A 20,305-nucleotide genomic window follows, 5' to 3' on the forward strand; every position below is an offset into this window, starting at 1 on the left:
CAATGTGCTGGTGCTGGTTAGTTTGTCCTCATTTAAACCTGGATTGATCCCATCACATACATCCGGCCAGGGCAGCCCCTTCCCATCAGCACATCAGGCACAGCCCAAAGGCACCCCCGGGAACGGAGCCGCTGCTGCTTTGAACGTGGACAACACGCTCCCCGCCCACATAAACCTGCAGCAGGTTTGTGCTGGGCACTGAAAACCCCTTTCGTGGGCAGCCCAAGGCTCTGGGAGGTGACAGCGCTTCAACCCTTCCATTAGCACCTTTTATTTTACTTTGTTTTACCGGTTTCTGTATTTTAAGCTGAGCAGTTCCACACTGGGATCCACATGGATACACCGAGTGGGAGGGGAAAGGGCTTCCTGCCCCACGGCAACAAAACCTGTTTGGTGACAGATCTGCTACAAACATGCAAAGCACCCCAACATTAGACATGTTTTCACATTTTTCCTTCTGAGATTAAACTACTTTGGGAAAAAAATACATTTCAAGCCAAGAAACAGGAAGCTTGAAATATTATTTTTGCTGTTTACCTTTTTTTTGGAATACTTGCTACAGTCCGACTGCATTTCTTGTGTTTGGCTTCTGAATGCCAAGATTTTCTGGGACCAGCTATCCCTAAATCTCCAAGTGCCATGGAAATCACCCATGGGCTCATCTCGCCCACAAAGCAGGGAAGAGGCAGGGAGGGAACCACATTTAGGGCTGTATCAATGACACACACCAGCACATGCAAGTCCAGCACTAATTTCCTATAGGAATGAGCCCTGGGCATCCAGTTTGCTTGGTGGCTTTGAAAAGCCACGGCTCAGCTTTTCCTTCCCGCAGGTTTTAACCAAGCCAGGATCTGATGCTTCCCCGCGAAGCCTCACGGATCGTGGAGCTCAGCACATAAAACACCCGGCGCAGCAGCCTTTGATGCAGAGCCCTTCAAAGACAGGCACATACCAGATCTACTGAGGTTTTCTACACAAACAAATTCAGCATGGCAAAGAGCAAAACTAATTTGCAAAGATCTTTAATGTTGGAAGTCTCAAATGACCGACCCTTTCAAGCACAGCTGAATTCAATCCGGCTCGAAAGGTCCGTCCCGGCGATTCAACATGGAAAAGACCATGGATATTTCAAAATATGTGGCTGTAATTACTGGGAAATGAAGAGCAACTCTAATTTTCTCGTTTCAGAGTTGAAGAAGCTGCCCGGTGCGCTCCTAGTCTATAAGTCTAGTGACTTTTTTTTTTTTTTAACATACTTGTGCTGACACTTCCCTTCCATTAAAATAGCTCAACAATGGGGGGAAGAGCAGCTCCCCGTGCTCATAGGATCTTTACCTTACTTTGTAATCACACAGGAATTTCCTTGTTCTCCTGTGGGGGGAAGTTTCCACAGTCACATGCAAGTGGATTTAGCAGAGTGTCCCACAGCACTCCAGAAACTGGTTCTCTCCCTTCTTCCAGGAGATGGATGTAAATGTTTTGAGTATAAAACCTCAATTTTGGGTATAAATCAGCTGGGCTAAGAGAAGACAGATGTGATGTGCTGCCAATGGGGTGAGAAGGGCCACGCTCACTCCCACGGGATGGGATGGTGGTGACATGCTGCCTGCAGACCAGCAGCTGTCCCAACACCTGGCACAGCTTCAGATGGACACAGGGATGGACAGAGCCTTTGCCAAGGGCAGGATGGACACCAGCTTCAGATGGACAGAGTGATGGAGACAGAGCCTCTGTCAAGGGCAGGATGGACACCAGCTTCCAGCACAGCCCATCCCTTTGTGCAAGTGTTGAAATAAGCCCTGTGCAAATGGAAAAGTCAATGGATTCCCATGCTGGAAAACTCTCACGACATTCAAAGATGGGCCACAGCAGAAAAGGGCTTGTTCTGGGGTCTGGTCCTCCAAACAAGCCATCACCAGGCTCACTGGAGCACAACCCTGGGTGTTGGTGGGGCTGGGATGGCCCCACCCGAGACATGAGCAAGCACAGAATGGTACAGATGGGAACAGCCCTCTGAGACCCCAGAGTCCAACTGTCCCCCCAGAGCTGCCAAGGCCACCACCGACCCATGTCCCCACAGCTTTTAAATCCCTCCAGGGGTGGTGACTCCACCACTGCCCTGGGCAGCCTGTTCCAGAGCTTGACAGCATTTCTGGGAAGAACTTTTCCCTAATTTCCAACCTAAACCTCTCCTGGCACAACCCCAACAGCATCCAACGCTCCCTGCAACACTCCTGCATTGGCACAACCACACTGACCCAACTCTTCCCCCTGCACCAGCTCCAGGGGCAGAGGGAACGTGCCACGGACACAACACTGACCCCGTGTCCTCACCTGCACCGTGGAAACCCCGCAGGAACCCACCTGAGACGGAGGAGAAAGCCCCCCCCTCCAAGTCTGCAACTCCAGAGCTGTCACCCAACTCAGGCCCCAACCATAAAACAGGCTCCACAATAGGGTTATTTATTTTTTTGAAGTCACAAATGGTTTCCAGCAGCAGGAGGGTGGAAGGATGTGGCGCTCTGGACCCTGCCCACGGCACCCAGCCAGTCTCATAAATGGTTGGCAGCCAGCAGAGCAGCAAACCCATTTCTATTGAAATGAGCTTGTTACTACTAATTTTTACTGCCTTCCCGGTCGATTCATAAAGTTTTGTTGGAGTTTTTTTTGTTCAGTTGGGTTTTTTTCTTTTTCTTGCAGATCTCAGAAAGCAATTTCTGTGACAACTTGAGGGAAACTGGGCCCTGGCCTCCCCACCAAGGAATTCTCCTGCACCCTGGCACAGGCACCTCGTCCCCCTCAGCACTTGGTTTCAGGGCTTCATAAAATCTCAGAGGAGAAAGAGTTCTCCAGAAGAGAGGCCAAAATGAAAACCTGGTGGATTCAGTTTTACTGTTATCAGCCCCGTGGCAGAACGGCTCAATGGCAGCTGCAGACACACATTTTATAGGGAGGGTTTGGGTCTGAGACATTAAATTCCCAGTTTTCACATCTGCTCCTTCTCTCCACAGCTGGATGCACTGAGCTGTTGCACCAGACAAACCCAACCAGATCTAATCTTGGAGCCTGAGCTTTTTATAAGCACCAGTGACTATTTGCTGCGAGACTTGGCAAAGCTTTGCTCATAAGCCCAGTGCCTGTTGAGATGGGATGGATCCCAGAATCATGGAATGATTTGGGCTGGAAAGGACCTTACAGACCGTCTCATTCCAGGCCCCTGCCATGGACAGGGACACCTTCCACTAGATCAAGTTGCTCAGAGCTCCATCCAACCTGGCCTTGAGCACTCCCAGGGTGACAGCATTGTTTTCTGATGGGCAAGGACTGCCAAAGTCACACACCCTGCAAACACCACAAGGGTCACAACGGTTTTACTCCATCAGAAATCCCAACACAGAGACTGTACAACTCAACACACAGCTCAGCACCGAGATGGGTCCCTGGATGCCAGCTGGGAGCACCATTAGCCCAGTCAGGCCCAGGAGGATGCTCTGGGACAAGTCCACCCAGCATCACTTCTGTCCATCTGACATTCCCAAGTGTCCTTAACACTTCAGTACAGCCCTTCCCCTGGGCTTTGCTTATTGCTCAGACTTAATTAGTGTAAAGACCTTTCCCTACATATTTATCTCCCTTTTCCAAGCATTGGTTGGACCCTAAAGAAATCTTCAGCACAAGGAAAGGGGCTACTCAGTGTAATTCCACAGGTTTGGAAAAATGTTGGTTTCTCTGGATCTTAAGAAAAATGAGAAAAAAAGTACATATAGTTCATTGTCACCTACAACTCAAAGAGTGTTCAGAGAGCAACAAATACAAAAACAACAGGGAAAAAAACAGGGCACAACAACTGTGTCTGTCACAGAGCTTGGGGGAAGCCAGGATGAGCGATGCCAACGGCATCCATTCAGGAATAAGGGAAAGCAAAGCCCTGGGAGTTCCCAGCCACCACTGCCCCTGTTTGCCTTCCCTGTGCAGGACAGGGATGTTCCCAGACCCCCCCCAGCCCCAGCAGGGGGAGAGGAATCAACTGCCTCATTCTTCCCAGTGGACAAACTTGCCTTTTCCCGGCGCGGGGTCTCACAAGCGCGTCGTTGTCTGAGCCCAGAGCCGGGCGCTCCCCCCGGGCAGGCCAGGCTTTGCAGAGCCAGAGGGAAGAAAGGAAAGGAAGGAAAGGAAAGTGATGTGCTCTGAACAGCACGTCCATCCCTCCGGGAGCCTCCGGAGACAGGTGGAACAAATCTGAAGACAGCTCAGCTCTATCAGAGAATCACAGCCCAGCTGGGGTTTGAAGGGACCTTAAAGCTCATCTCTAAAAGATCATCTCCTTCCACCCCCTGCCCTGGCAGGGACACCTTCCACTGTCCCAGGCTGTTCCAACCTGGCCCTGAACACTTCCAGGGATGGGGCTGCCACAGCTTCTCTGGGCAACCTGTGCCAGGGCCTGCCCACCCACCAACCAGACCCCAAAGTGCCACAACCCCTGTGGTACCTACGGGGCTTTTCTCCCTCACCAAACAGACAACAGTGGTTTGCATCACTGGATGTGAAAGCATAAAGCAGTTGGCACTTTTTTCTTATAGTCTTTAACATTCTTTGGCTCCTCAAATGGAAAAATCTTAGCAAATGAGACCTTAATAAATGGAAAGAGCTGAAAAATAGCCTTTCTGCTGGCGGGTTTTGCTCCTGCTAATGGAATACGGAGATAAAACCAATGCAAGGGTGTCTCCCACCCTTCCGCAGGGCTGGGAGGGATCCTGCCTGGGCAATCCTGGCACCAGGAGATGCCTCCACAGCAGGATGAAGTCTCCAACTTCTCCAGCCTGGAAGAAAGGGCAGCCTGATCCTCCTGAGGTGCCACAAGCACCGAGGAGGAGGAACATCTCCAAACCCAAACGGGCAGAGGAAGGGGAGGGCAGCTCTTCCAAGCCCAGGAGGGGAGATGGCCAAGCTGCTGTGGGTCCAGTATCAGTGTCCAGCTGGGACAGCAAATGTGCCATGAGGGCACTTCCATGAATTCCCATTCAGGGAGGGAGGGATGGCTTTGGATGTCCCACACTGGGAGTGGGACAGGGGATGCTGGAGGGCAGGAGCACATGGGCCCCACTGCAAGGGGTCCTTGTACCATCAGGAAAGATCTCCTGCATCCCCCAGGAACAAAAAACTGCAGTGAAGGGGAAAACAAACTCCCTACAGATCCCTCTCATTTGCACTGCTGGGAATTTGACTTTTTGGAAGGTTTCATCCGTGGGCTTTTAAAAACCTGAAATGCAAAATGCCAAGTGCACGGAGAAGTATCACAGCCTGTTTGTTCCCAGACAAAGACTGCATCCCTGTAGAAAGGCAGGAATTGTGTGAGGGAATTCAGGTCTGGGTATCAAAGGTAATTCTTTTGTATTTCAAGAAAAAAAGGGGAAAAAAGAGGAGGGAAAATGGGGTGCAGGGCTGACTGAGGAGATGCTGGGGCAGGAAAAGAGAGCTTTGGTTTAATTGTATTTATATCCTCTGATGCTGCTGGTGTTTTCCCACATATGTTCCTACAGTCAAAGCCCAGGATGAGGAACCAGAGTGATGCTCAGCTTCTCACTGAAGGAGAAGCACCTCTGGGAAGGGGGTGGTGGGGCAGCAACAAATGTGGAGCCTGTTTAATCCCTGCTCCAGCCCCAGGAGCTGCAAAGGCCATTACCAGTCAGCAGCTCTGCAAGAGGTCAGCCAAGACAGGCATTTCCATGTGAAATGTTTTTGTTCTTACAGAAGAAAAAAAAAAAGCCAAACAGGAATTCAACAGTTCTCAGCATCCAAAGCCCAGATTCCAGTGCTGGTGATGGGCTGCACATCTTCCCATCAGCCTCCCCTCTCTGAGTGCTCTGACCCTGGAGTGATGGTCTTTCCCAGCTAAACACTCATTTTCTGGGGCTTATAAGGAAGCTGGAGAAGGACTTGTGACAGGGTGGGAGACGCTGGCAGAGGTTATCCACAGAAACTGTGGCTGCCCCAGCCCTGGGAGCGATCAAGGCCAGGTTGGAGCAACCTGAGAGAGTGGAAGGTGTCCCTGCACATGGCAGGGGGTTGGAATGAGATGAGCTTTAAAGTCCCTTCCAACCCAAACCATTTCAGGATTCAATGAAGCAACCAGGTGTAAGGCACAGAACAGGAGGGAGAGCAAGCAGAATCATAGAATCAACTGGGTTGGAAGGGACCTCTGAGATCATCAAGTCCAACCCTTGATCCACTACCACCCTGGTTACTAGACCATGGCACTGATGCCACACCAGTCTGATCTTAAAAACCTGCAGTACAGCACTGCTGGGACGAGCACCACCCAAACCGGACAATCCACGAGCAAGGTGGGACCTCAACGAGGCCATGACCCTCCTCCTCCTCCATCCCACCCAACACCTCGATCCCACAGAGTCCAGGGAGGCAGCAGCACACTCCTCTCCTCCCTCCCAGAGCCCGTGGTACGGCGGGACACCCGGCAGTGCTGGGAATCACGGCAGCCACGTGCCTAATCCCCGCCGATCCCGGCACTTGGGAAGCACAAAGAGCTGAGTCTCCTTTGCCAGTAAATTGAACCTGCGGTTCCAGGGGCTCGGGGCACTTCAAAGCCCTCAGCAGCCCGGCCAGCAGCAGTAAAGGGATGTACTTTTGGGCTGTGGAGCAGCAAAGTAAAATCCACACAAATAAGCAGTGTTCCAGAAAACCAGGTTTAACCATCAGCGGCTCCGAACGACGGGGGATGTTTTTCCTGAGGGTTTTTGGTTTTTTTTTTTTTACCTCCTCCTTTCCAATTTGCCCTTTTTTTTTTAATTTCTTACTAAAAAACCCCAGCTCGAGCTCCCACACCACACCCCCCTTTTGGATCTGAGCATCCTCCAGAGGTAAAATGCTGAGTTAGGTATTGGAGGCCGGGAAAGGAGGTGCCTTTGATGAACAGCAAATCTCCAGACTTCAATCGTTTCGGGGAGCGCCACACATTTAATAAGTTATTTCCGTGGAAAACCTTAGTAACTCAGTTATGAATCAAGCCTATAAACACCTCTCACTCATCAAAGTGCCACAAAAAAATCTATTACTGTGACTGTGAACACAAGCCTCTCTCTACAGGTCCCCCCTAGAAGAAGCCAAAATTCCTCCTTCAAAACATTCGCCGTTTTCAAAGGTCATAAATACACTGTGTCCAGTATTCAGCAAATCCCTTCAAAAAGCAAAACACAGGCACAGAGAAAAAGGAGAGTTCAAACAAAGACCTACCATCGGATCTGTGCTGCTTAAAGGACACAACCAGCTACATCAAAAGAACTTTTACTACCTAGAAAGCCCTATCCAACCCCTAATAGGGTGCAAGAATGTAATGTTTTGGCTACAGAGATTAAACTAATTTACTTTTAAGTAACTTGCTTACTTCCTGATGTTTCTTTTTTTAAGAGTGATGCCTAGGTGCTTGGAGAAGTGAGGGATGTGATTATTCTGTGATTCAAGGCCAAACATCATAAGTACTCAATGAACCACAGACAAAAACATATTTTATCTGGGTGTTGTACTTACTCCAAGAACTTCTAGGTTGAAAACATCCAGGCTAGCTGTGAAAATCCATCCCAGTTCCAGGTGAGAGAGGGAGAAAAAGCAACTCTCTCTCCTTCTCTGCAGAAATACACTGAGAAGTTCACTGTATTGCCTGCAGTGCTCCCCAAATACTGCCCATGGAACCTTCCCTTCAGGGCATCATCCCACCCGGCTCCATCCCGGGAAATTCTCCTTCAGAGCCAGGGAGCTGTGTGTCCACACATAAATAAATAGAGAGGGATCATCTGCAAAGCAGCTTTAATCCCTGCATTAGGCACAGGGCCAAATATTGATAAGACCAACCTTCTTCCACCCACCTTGTGCACCAGGCAGCCTGTGCTGCTCCAGGCAGATGATCCCAAGGCTCTGGCAGCTGGTTTTGCTTTTTTTCATCCTTCTTCTGGATTAGGGACAGCTCCAATTGTCCACATTTTTAAGGGACAGCTCTGATTATCCCCATTTTTCAAGTGCTGTCTGTTGGATGGTTATAGCAGCAGTATCAGCCATCATAATAATCCAAGGGGAAGGATGTTTCGGCACATGAAGCAATGGACGGTGACAGGGAAGATTTCAGCTCGATTCCCAACTCTCCAACAGCTGCCCCATCCACCCTGGTTCCCATCATGACTCCCTGGTCCCTCACAAGGAAAAACACATGGGAGGGAGGGATTTCACCACTGTTTCACCAGCTCAGATGAAGAACATCAACTAAAGATGCTTCTTGAGACCAACCAGCCCTGGTTGAGCACAGGGTGCTCTGGGAGCTCCCTCCCATCCATCCTCCTTCTTGACACAAAATGTGCTGGACAAAGTCACTTCTCTTGCAATGCCCTCACATGACCAATAACAAAGGGACATTTCTCCATCTCCCTGTCCAGAAGACACCTTTCCTCCTGAAAGACAACCTTTTTGGAGGCTGCTGCTGATGCTCTTTCTTGCCTCAGAGCAACCTTTATTTCCCTCCTCGGGAGACCTCCAGCACAAACCACCTCTTCCCATCTCCAGCAAATTGCCCAGGGGTTCCTCACCCTTCACAAAATTCATTTCCCCTCCCCACGCTCAGCTCTGCATTAATCTCGAGCCCAAAGCCTTGCACTGGGAGCCCATCACCCACAGGAGATCTTTTATGAACAGAAACTCTCCTACAGCTGCTGACACTCCATCCTCCTTCCAGAGGCCCCTGCTCTGCATGGATGGGCCACAGGCACCTCTCAAGACAGGACACAGGGCACAGGAGTCACCATGAAGGTGTATCACCACCCAAGCATGGTCATGCACAAGAGGGAGCTCCCACTGACCCTGACGCTCCAGCTGTTGGGTTTGGTGGCCCAACTTGAGTTGTCCCACAGGGTCTTAATGGAGAAACAACCCCGTGGAGGAAATACCTCCTCCTCCAGCCCTGATCCAGGGGGCATTTCTTCAGCTGGCAAGTGTTTAACTTCTTGAAAGGTTTTTCCTAAATTGATGCTTGCTCAGCCTCAGTGCTCTGAAGAACATCTTCAGCTGCTTATCATGAACCCAAGTGGAATATTCCCTGCTGGTTACTTCACTTATGGATGAAGCACTGCCATTAACAGCCTTTGGACACAACGAGGAGCCCACCCACCTACAGAATCAATGATCCCTTTCCCCTCTGCTCCAAAAAAACCGAATGTTTGAACTCCAGGAGCTGCCACCTGTGGTGAGCATAAAAAACTCTCCACTCTCCTGTACATCCACTGGCTCCAGTGGATTTACCATCAACCCAGGAAGAACTTTGTTGTGGAATAAAAGAGCACACCTGCACCTCTCTGAAAGGGAGAGTGCTGAAAGCCCAGGGATGTGTCTCCCAGAGCTTCCCCACCTTCCCTTTCAGGGATTAACTCCATGATTCACCCTGTGGTTTGAGAAGCGACCTTTGATGTCTGCCCCAGGCAGGGCCAGGAGCTGCACATGACCAAACCCACGGTGAAGGCAGGTTACTGCTCTGAAGCTGTCCCAGACATCCAGAAGGACCCTCTCTCACAGGGATTCCAACATCCAAGGCCATCCATGGCCACATGGGCAAAGGCTCCACACTCTCTGAAGCACTCTGGAAAAAATAGATGCCCTTTATTTCCCGCTGGCAAACTAAAATCATGGAGGAAAACTGTTTAATATAAAAACATCTGACAAAGCACCTCCAGGATGTATTTTTTTGCATCAAAGAAGTAGCTCTTGGCAACAGGCTCGTTCCTCCGACCAGGAGAAGTTTTAGCCAAACCCTGATTGTTCTAGACTGCACAGGGTGAGACAAGCCAGCAAGCTTACAGTTAAAAATGAAAGAGAAAAGAAACTAAAACCATCACTGGCCCAAATAAACATCTGTCTGTGATTAAACAGGATGCACAGAGATGTTCTGCCTGCTTTTTAATGGATCTGTTTCTGCAGGACGAGAGGAAGAAAGGCTGAAAAGGCTCCAGGGTTCTGCTGGGTCAGACCCAACCTGCAGCTCCCAGCCCACGGTGGGACACAGAGTCAATCCTCAAAAAGTAACAAAACCAACATTTACCCCCCCCCCCAGAAGAAATTGCTGCCCTATTAATGAGAAAAATCTCTTTTTTTTTCTCCTCCCAGGTAGTTCCACCATCTCTCCCCAGGCCGGAAAGGGCCGTGTTTGCCCAGTTGCCACACGTATCCGCCTGACATATTTAATAGGCTTTTTTTTTTTCCTACTCCCAACACACAGGATCTTCATAAATTTCCTTGGTAGCATAAATCCTGCAGCCTGTTATTTCTGGGGGGGAAGAGGAAGAGAGACGTTCACTTTCTCCATTCAGTGGGTTTTAAAATATGCTTCCTTAAGTTCATCCTAAATATTGCTGGAAGCAGAAAAAACCCTCTGGCTCTTGCTTGGAGCCGTGGCATCACTTCAGCAGGGCTGAGTCACCAGCTGGGATGGACAGGCATGTTCCTGCCTTCTTCCTCCCTCTGGAGGTACCCTGCTTCCTAAATCCAACACCCCCAATCCCACCACTGCCCTGTAAAATCTTCTCCATCTTCCCAGGCCTTGAAAAAAAAAATAAACAGAAATAATTTCAATATGTTCCAGCCCATTCAGTCTCTTTGTTTACAATTCACTTAAGAGTTGGACTCTATGATCCTTGTGGGTCCCTTCCAACTCAGAATATTCTGTAACTCGATTTCTTCTCTCTGTTAATTCCCAATTATCCTCCACCAGCATCAGACTAAGCCACCAAGCAGAGCTCATTGCCACATCATCCTCTGGACCTCAGCAGAGCTGCTGGGAATAGACTCAACCTGTGCTTCCACTTTCAGGTGGGAAACAACTTCCCACAGCTTCGGAATGTGGAGAGAATTCATTCCTCCTCCAACAAACCAACTCATCCTTTCTTCTTTTGGATGCACATTTTCAGCTATAAATGGGTTCACCAGCAGAGTTTTAGCACAGGGGAAGCGAAATGATTTCAAAGTTTAGGAAAAAAAATAATAGTATTTTTGGAAAAAATAAACCAGCACCTTCCCTGGTGATGGCCAAGGCAGGACAGAGACCTGCAGGAGGATCCCGAGCTGCAAGACCACCTTTTGCCCTCCTACCTGTGCTCAACCCTTCCCCTCCTGCACAGTCCTTGGGACTTCCAGAATTTAATGCCACCACTACCAAGAACTCTGGTGGCTGCTGGCAGGAATTCATGGGGCTTTTCCAGGTGCTGTGCAAGAGGAGAGGGGCTATTCCATGGTGTTTAAGAGAGGGTCCTTCCCAGGGATGGTGAGGGACAGCCCCGTGGGACTGAGGGGAAGGCAGGCAATCCCAAAGCCCACAACATCTGCTCCAGCACGTCCCCACCATCCCAAACCAGTTCCCGCAGCAGCAGCACATCCCTCTACAAGCCTGGCAAGTCTAACGGGTACAGCAGCTTCTTGGCATGTGCTGGAGGAGCCAAGTCTGAGGGGAAGGGAAAAAAAAAAAATTACTACAAATGTTCCACCAATTATGAGTCACGAGGCTGAGCTTTTGTTCCTGCCTTGCTGGATTTTGCCCTTTCCCTGGTATTTCCCCGGCTCCGGCTGGGAGCCGCGGGGACGCCAAAACGGGCCACGGGTCTGCCAGCTCCTGGGGGACAGGCACAGGGAACCACTTGGGTTAGGAATACAACCCCCAAAACAGCAGGTTTCCTTCAGCTCTGCTCCCCAGGCAGAAATAAATCTAATGAGGGAAAGCTGGAGCCCCTCTTTGTACTCTCACGGGCCTGAATGTGACACTGCTTGAGCTCAGGAGATGGAAACTTCGGGGTCAGACACCTCCAAGTGCCTTTTCCCAGCAACCCAGATCTTCCCAAGCCACTGCACCTCACTCAGGAAACAGGAGCATCCCTAATCCAAGGGAAATGCTGCGGCTGGACACTGATCCTTGAACACACAACTTCATTTCATGACCCAAATACTCTGAACCTCAGATGAAGAGGGCTCTGGGATATCATCCATAGATCCAGGTCACCACACAGGTCACATCCACCCAACTATCCACAACCTGTGCTTCCAGTCAGCACTGGCTGTTCCTCAGAATTTCATAGCAAGCCTGCTAGTTCACTGAAGACTTTTCCTCTTAAAAGTGTTATTATGACCATGAAAGGTTCTACTTCAAAAACAGTTTGGTTTTTTTATAAAATTTCTACATATGACAGAGATCATCTTTTGCCTTCATGGTAAAACTTCCTGTTTAGAAGTTCATCAAGTAAAGGACCAACAGAAGAAGAATGGTTCTCTTTGTTATCCAAAATTGAATTTTGTGGTTTTAGTAGGAAAAGCCTTTTTGATGATCAAAGCTGGAGCAATAAATAGTAGTGGCTTGATGCAAGATCCAAAATGTACTTATTTTTGGAAGAGGAGTTAAATGCACACCGAGCTCCTTTGGTACACGAGAGGAGGAAGGGAAGACCACGTGCTTTGTGTACCATTTCCATAGACCTACACTTCAAGCAGACCTATTAAATAAGTTGAAATGGAGAATAAACAAACTGAAACGTGGCAGGTAGACTGGAGCCTAAGTGGGTTTTTCCCTTTTACCTCCCTATGATGACACGTATGGGTTAATTCAGCAGAGCTCTTATCCTCTTTCAGCAATCGTGAGCACTGGGGAAAAATAAATCACCCAGTCCCAGACTCTTATTAAAAGTTACACCACTGGAAACGGCACAGGGGGAGCAGAGGGATCCGATTTCATACAATCTCAGTCACATGCTATCATTATATTGTTCAAGGAAAAGTTAAAAATCCCTCCTCTATTCCAGAAAACCCACCAGATGTCCCATAAAGACTCGGCCGTGAGAGAAGCTGAGCCATTCCATCCTCAGGAACCCCCCGTTCTCCAACCCGGCCGCTCTAATTAACGACAATTATCACGTTACGATAAAAGCCACGGGCACGGGGAGCCTTTACGGACGCGCTTCCAGCCCCGGGAATGTTTGTTAGGAATTGCAAGCACACATCTATTACGGCACAGGCCCGAACGATCCAAGGCCTGGCTATCAATTGTTCCCCTGCTATGGACACTTGGCAGCACAACAAAAGCCGGGCGGGCGGCACGGCTGGATCCGGCACGCGGCAGCACCGCCGGCCCACCACGGCTGGAGGACCTTAAAGGAGAAGGAGAAGGGAAAATCCCCGGAGGGAAACGTGCCACCACGCCACGGCACTGCTGCCTGAACGCTCTCTGGAGAGCTGCAGAGTCGGGATCGGCCTGAACGTCCCAAGGAAGGCGCAGGTCTCAACAAACTGTCCACAAGCTCTTGCAGGCGGAGAACACCAAGAGAAAAGCCACAGCTAAGGGACCAGTGCCCCAGTGGTCCCCTCCACCACCACCAACTTCCAGCATCCCCAGAGAGAGCAGCAAATTCAATCCATGTGCTCAGCAATCTGGCAATTGGGCACCGAGGTGCCCAATCCTACCCCACCACAGTTGCTGAAGGAGGCATGTGGGGCCCCACCAGGACCAAGGTTTGTCTTCCTTCATCTCAGCTCTCAGACCATTAACCAGCCAAAGAAATTAAACCTCATCCTGTAGACAGGCCCCTCCTATCTACTACATGGTCAGCCCCCTGCCTGGGATGAGACACCAAGGAGAAAAATGTGGAACCATCACTGCAGCCAGAGCCCAACGTGGAGGCAAGGAAAGCCCCAACTCTACCTGCTGTCAAGTAAAACCACCCCAGGCCTCACAGAGCCCCATTAAATGAATGAACGGTTGCAGGGGTGGGGCAGAGCAAAAACCAGGACCTAATTAAGCCAAGCTTTGTTCAGGAGCTTCAATGGTACCATAGCTGGGAGCCTGCTCATGAAAGCAGGGATTGCACCGCGGGGCCAGGGCCCAACAGGTAACACAAGCCGGACGGACTCGGCAAGAACCACCACAAGGCAGCATCATTTGGAATGGTCTCACTGCTCCTGCCATGGAAATGGGGAGGGTGTACAGCCCCACCCCACAGCAGCCCATGGCCCTGGAGCCTGGGAGAGGTCCAGGTGGCTTCCACAAAGGACACACGTGGCCACTTCCTAAACGTCCCCGCTCGTCCCACGAACGGCACCTTATCACAACCCGCAGAGCGCTGGAGTCTCTGAACAACCAACTCAAGTAACTGCTCTCTTCTCCCTCCCTTTCACACCAAGACCACAAAACCAACAGCAGGACCATACCCCCCACACCCTCCTGCTGTGCTGCCCCAGCTCCCAGCTCAGACCACACGGGCGGGAAGGCGCAAACATCTGCCAACCTGAGAAATCTCCGGGCGTGACGTTGGGCGAGTTTGTAGCCTCTGTTTCAGTGTAAGACAACGTGGAATCTGATAGATCTGGAAAAAAAAAAAAAAGCACTTTTAGTCCTCCTGTGTTTGCCAGGGCTACATGAGCACCAGTGGGTCTCCAGCTTCCCACCACCTCCCCGAGAGAAACTCTCCAGCGAGCCAGAAAGCAACGATTAACTTTGTAGCTCCACCACGCAAATGCAAACTCTGAACTGCCTCCACCACAAAAATAACTCCAGTTAAGTTGATCAAACAAGTAGGAACTTGGTGCTTACTGGATAAAGTTACATTAAGCCTCTAAACAAGTCAGAGTTACTATACTTAATTATCACCATTAAAATTCTTGAAGCTGTTTATTCTTGCTTCCTTCCTTCCTTCCTCTTTGCTGAAGCGAAGGAAACTTTGTTTTAACAAGTTAAGAGTCTTTGTTATTCTCTCTTGCTTACACCCCTCTAATTAAGTGCTCAACTGTTTGCTCACAGATTAACTATTATTTTTCCAATCAAACAAGCCAGTGAAGCAAATTTCAATCCCTGGCTGTTGTTTTAATAAAGTCACGTGCTGCCCACTATCATCTCTCCCTGCAGCACAAGCAGTTTCCAGAGGGAATTTACTTGGAAGGGGGAGCGCAGGGAGGGACAACTTCTTTTTTTTTTTTTTTTGCCTCCACACCTAACAAAAATAGGAAAAAAAAAATCCCACAAGCAGCCAGTTTGGCTTTGCAGGACACCCAGGTCACGGCCCTGTGGTGATGAAGGCACCAGTCCCTCCGACAGGCACGGTGCCCATGTGGCTGCACCGCAGGGAGACGCCGGGGCAGGGACTCACCTTTGGCACAGGACGGCTCCCGCCTTCCCTCGGGGCTGGGTGGGACAGGCAGGAACACTGTCCCATTCCTATCACCCTGCCAAACCCTGTCTGCCTCCTCCCTGATGGGGAGCAAGAGTGGCTCACCTGGGTCACTACGCCCAGGAGTCAGAGGCACCGGCCACAGATGAAGGGAGAAATCCCACAGCTGCACTGATCCCAGCAAAAAACCCACATGGGACAGGGCATTACTCCCTTCTTTCCCACATCTTTGCTTCCCATTTAACTGAGCAAGCAGCAGGCACTGAGAAAGATGGGTAGGATGCGGCAATGCCAACTTGAAACATCTCCAAGCCAACGTCCGGCACATAGGACCAGGATCCAAAGGCTGCCAGGCTCCCCAGCACCCTTCACTCTGTCCCCAGGTACCCACCCCAGCCACTTTCACTACCTTTGCTTTGAAAACCTCCCACAATTCACCAGGAAAAGTCATACCCCACTCAGAAATTACACGGTGCTGACTTTCAAAGGCTTTACATCTCATTGTAATGAGCAGAGGAAAGGTAAGAGCTGGTTCCTCCAAGGTGCAGAGCAGCCAGGACTTTATGGAAATGGCACCCAGGAGCTCCCACTCCCCCTCTGCTCCATCATCCCACAGATTACACACGCAGACAAAACATGACGTCTGGTAACCTTTCATTACGCCTTCATTAAAAATAGAGCTTCATATTATTTTGGAAAATATGCATGTGTCTACATGGTAATTTGGGAGGATAAACTGACATCCATTTACTTCTTAAAGCCTGTCAGGTGATGCTTGCTCAGAAATAATGAGGAGCCATAAAATCCCAACTTGTTGGCTTTTGCCTGACGTGCCAGGGAGGGCTGTCTCAGAACCAACACCGGGACTGCACCATGAAAGAGTTCTTGGGACATCAAAAGAGGGAAAACACGTACCCAGTGGCTTTTGCTCATCATTAGGAGACAGCCGAGAGTAGGGAGGTGGTGGAGACTCTGGAAAAACAAAACTGTAGGTTAGTGCTGTGTTCAGTTAATCAACAAACCCTCCCGCTTTCTCTTCTGGGGTAGGAACTCTCCCAAGGTTTAAAAAAAACACTTGGAAGCAACTGGAGACCAAGAGTTTTCCCAATTTTTGAGGAATGGAGGGTTCCACCTTGACCATTCAAACTGGGCTTTACTACTGAAAATGCTCCAAGTGTCCCCTACACCCCTGTCCCACATCCATGCCTGGACACCCAGTTTGAACCACACAAATCATGACGGTGCTTCCCAAAGAACAAGGTTTCCATCAACTGCCTTGGGAGACAACCTTCCAACCATGGCTCCAACACACATGGACTTAACAAGAGCTCCCCAAACACACAACTACTGAAAGAGGGTGTTGGGTGATGAAAAGATGCTCCTCTCTTGGCCCATGAAGGCTGACACCAGAGCCAGGCTGGCTTCAGCCAATAAGCCACCAAATTCTGGTCCCTCCCAATAAAGCCCTCGGCACACAAGTGGCTCAGCAGCAGATCCATGATCCTGCTCACCCCCACCTCCATCCCACAAAGCTCCTGAGCACACGCTCAGCTATAGGCAGCAGGACTGCAGCAGTCATGTGCTCCAAGTTCAGCAAGTCCTCAGAAGTGCTTTGCTGAATCAGGTCATTCAACTGGCTCTTGCTGTCCTTGTAAGGGTCAAGACCATGCAAAAGGCTGATGAAGGCCCTTCATTACTCCATGTCCTCATTAGGTTTTTTTTTCTTTTCCACAATACGACAATGATCTGTTTCTCGAATTATAACTTGGCAAAACTGAGCGTGCAGCCAGCTGGGCTAAGCCATGGCACCAGCACTGAGCAGGCACCAACTTCAGTAAGAAATTGTACTGAAAATCAGTGGCAATACATTAACCCCAGACACCCAAAACACGAGTGTGCTCCTCAGCTCCCACCCTGATCTGAAAGCACTTGGCCAACAACTGCAGCTCAGCTTGGGTGAGTTCAAAGAGAACCTCAGCGTTCCCCATGGGATGGCTTTGGGGTCATCTACTGCTTGTAACGAAAGGTTCCCCATCTCCCCTAACGGAGCAGGATGCTCTTCTCACAGGGGGCTTAAGAGTCTCAAAAATAAAAAATAATGGTGCCACAGCCCCCATGTGGATGTACCAGCCCGACCTGTATCGTGCTGGTCCCAGTTGCTGCCACGGGGGCCTTCTTCAGAGCACCTCGCTGCCTTCACACCCCCCAGCTACGTCACCCCACAGCAAACCGGGTGGGAAACACGAACGCGGATGATCCCTGCAGGGAGCCACTTGTGGAAAAGGGCATCAGGGCCTTTTCTTGGCTCCTGCCTCCAGCGCCCAGCCGGCGCGGGTGGGGCCTGGCACAGTCACCCATTATCAAAGCGATAAGGGGCCGCTTGATAACAGCTCTGCTTTCTACTACTCCCAGCACAGGGCTGGCAGCCGCACACGGCTGGGAAAACCACCGCGGCTGCAGCAAAGTCACTGGGAAACTTCGCTCGTTTCTAAAATAAACGCCCCGTTCTTACAAACGCAACTCTAATCCAACTGGAGTAAAAAAGTTGCCTCCAGCCTCTAGCGACCTTCGGGGGAAGCACGCCCAGCAGAGAAGTTTCTTTGAAAGAAATGATGCAAAGCACAAAGTGAGGCGGGAGCCCAGACTGCAAAATAAGACAGAAAATCCAAGTTCTTGCCAAAAAAAGAGACCATCAGCATCAGAGCGGTTTGGGTTAGGGTTGGAAGGGACCTTAAAGATCATCCAGTTCCACCCCCTGCCATGGGCAGGGACACCTTCCACTAGCCCAGGTTGCTCCAAGCCCCATCCAGCCTGGCCTTGGACACTTCCAGGGATGGGGCAGCCACAGCTTCTCTGGGCAACCTGTGCCAGGGCCTGCCCACCCTCCCAGGGAAGACTTTCTTCCTAAGATCCCACTCAATGCTACCCTCTGTCAGCACGAATCCAACTGTCCAGTTCTGTCGCAGAGTTTTAGTCCAGCGCTGTAAGTATCACTTCGATTTCTGCACCTCAACCATGAGCACGCCTCTGCTCCATTTAACTGCTCCCAGCTCACATGGAAACTCCCATCGTGCGCTGGGAGAAACACAAAACCCTCGAGAAAACCAAACGCACTCCTTGAAAACGCTCACAATCTGCCTACGCTAAAAAAAAAAACCGAGAAACCCCCGAGAAATGCAGGAGTCCTGGTTCCCCCGCGGGTTGGGGGATCCCCGCGGCGGGGGCATCCCCGCAGCCCCCCCCGAGGCGCCCGGCGGGTCCTGCGGCTTTAAGCCGGCGGCGGTGACCGCCCGGCTCCGATACGGGCGAGCCAGGCTGGCGCCAGCGGGATGGAGCCGCCGATTATCGCCCCTCCGGCTCCCAGAGCGCGGGGAAACTCCGCGGGAAGAGAAAAAAAAAAAAAAAAGGAAATAAAAAGAGAAAGGGCTTTTTACGCACAACTGGAACCGCTGGCGGCAGGGGAGCGGGGGATGCCCGGCGGGGACCCCGCGCCAGGCGCATCTCCCCCCGGGCATCCCGCGGGGCCGGGGCAGCGCTGATCCACGAGGGTTCGGATAAGCCCAGGAAGGGCCCAGAAGCCCCGAACCCCCAAATCGGTGGGTGTTTTCGGGGGGTAAACCCAACTCGCCGCTGCTCACCTGGCCCACAGAGGCGGCTGAAGTGGTAGGGGTTGCAGCAGACGGTGGGTCCGTCGGCGACGCCGAAGCTCTGGCACTCGCAGAGGGGCTTCAGCTCGGCGGGGTGCTGCAGGTCGGGCCAGCGGAACAGCTTGCCCAGGAGGAGGTGCGGGGGCGCCGCCAGGCCCCCCAGGCGCACCTCGGTGCGGGCCACCAGGACGCAGCCTCCGGGCATCCCCCCGCGGGACTCCACCGCCTCCAGCAGGCTGTCCAGCGAGCGCTCCTTCAGCCGCTTCAGCAGCGAGTAGGTGACGGCCTTCAGCTCCTGCTCCAGCAGCAGGAGCCGCGCCCGCGCCTCCCGGCCTCGCCGCTCCGGGGAGCCGCCGTCGGCCGCGCCGTCGGGGCCGGAGGGGGCGGCGGCGGCGGCGGGGGGTGGCTGGGGGCCGCCCGGCTCTCGCTCCGAGAACAGGCAGCAGGTCACGGTCCGGCCGTCGCTCTCCGGGGCCCCGGCGGGGTTGCGGAGCCGGGCCCCGCGCCGCTCCGCCATGGGGTCCCCCCCGCGCGGCGCCGCCTCGCCCCGCTCCTCCGCCTCCCGCAGCAGCAGCGAGCGCGCTACCGAGGGGCTCCTCTCCGCGATCTTGCAGCTCCCGCCGGCTCCGAGGTCGTGGTGGCCCGAGCTCCTGGCGCTCCCATCTCCGCCGTCCCTGTCCGGAATGACGCGGCTCCTCCAAAGTCGCCGCACCAGCCCTGAGCGTTTGGACCTGAACATACGACCCGCGGGCGGCCGGGGGGTCGCGTCGCTCTCCGCCGCTTCCCCCCCGCCCCGCGCCCTCCTCCGCGGGGCTCCTCGCTCCGCCGCCGGCTCTATCTCATGGCAGCCCCGGCGCAGCCCGGAGTCCCCGCGGCGCTGCCCAGCGGCTCTCGGAGCGCACCATGGGGGGGGCGGCGGGGCGGCGCGGGCATAGACGGCGCCGCGGGGGCCGCTCCCGTGGCGGCGCTGGGGCTCGGGCGCGCCGCGCCGTGCCCTACATCGGCTGCCAACGCCGGGCCGGGCGGGGAGCGGCGGCGGCGGCGGCCGGGGGGAGCCCGGGGCAACCCCGCGGCCGCTCCACCGTACGAGGTCGCGGGGTGTGGGTGCTGCCCGGCGCCGGGGTTTTCCCCCTTCGGCCAAAAATAGTTAAAAAGAAAAAAAATATAGAGAAAAAAAATTGGGGAAAAAAAAAAGAAGGACAAAGAAAAAAACCAAACTAGGAAGAAAAAAACGAGGAAGAAAAAAAAAATAATTAAAAAGACTAAAAAAATAGCAAAGAAATAAAAAAAATTAGTAAAGAAATAGTAAAAAAAATATAGTGAAAAAAGGCAAAAAATAATAGCGAAAAAATAAAAAAAAATTAGTAAAGAAATAGTAAAAAAAATATAGTGAAAAAAGGCAAAAAATAATAGCGAAAAAATTAAAAAAAAAGGGGGGGGGGAGGAAATACACCCGAAGAAATAAAT

The 20,305-nt window shown here is 51.7% G+C and overlaps 1 protein-coding gene across 1 annotated transcript in view; it reads right to left on the bottom strand.

Annotated features, from left to right (window-relative positions):
* SMAD6 (SMAD family member 6) overlaps positions 1 to 20,028 on the bottom strand; it is a 40,991-nt gene extending 20,963 nt beyond the window's left edge. Inside the window, exons 1-3 of the mRNA XM_027714699.2 lie at positions 18,830 to 20,028; positions 16,107 to 16,163; positions 14,313 to 14,390 (exon numbers count right to left, since the gene is read on the bottom strand). Of these exons, the coding sequence (XP_027570500.1) occupies positions 14,313 to 14,390; positions 16,107 to 16,163; positions 18,830 to 19,577 (883 nt within the window). The 5' untranslated portion in view covers positions 19,578 to 20,028. The remainder of the gene's footprint in view (positions 1 to 14,312; positions 14,391 to 16,106; positions 16,164 to 18,829) is intronic.
* Between the last annotated feature and the right edge of the window lie 277 nt (positions 20,029 to 20,305).

This window comes from Pipra filicauda, unplaced genomic scaffold (assembly GCF_003945595.2).
Source record: "Pipra filicauda isolate LSUMZ 115617 unplaced genomic scaffold, ASM394559v2 scaffold70_size2993248_pilon, whole genome shotgun sequence".
Classification (NCBI taxonomy): domain Eukaryota; kingdom Metazoa; phylum Chordata; class Aves; order Passeriformes; family Pipridae; genus Pipra; species Pipra filicauda.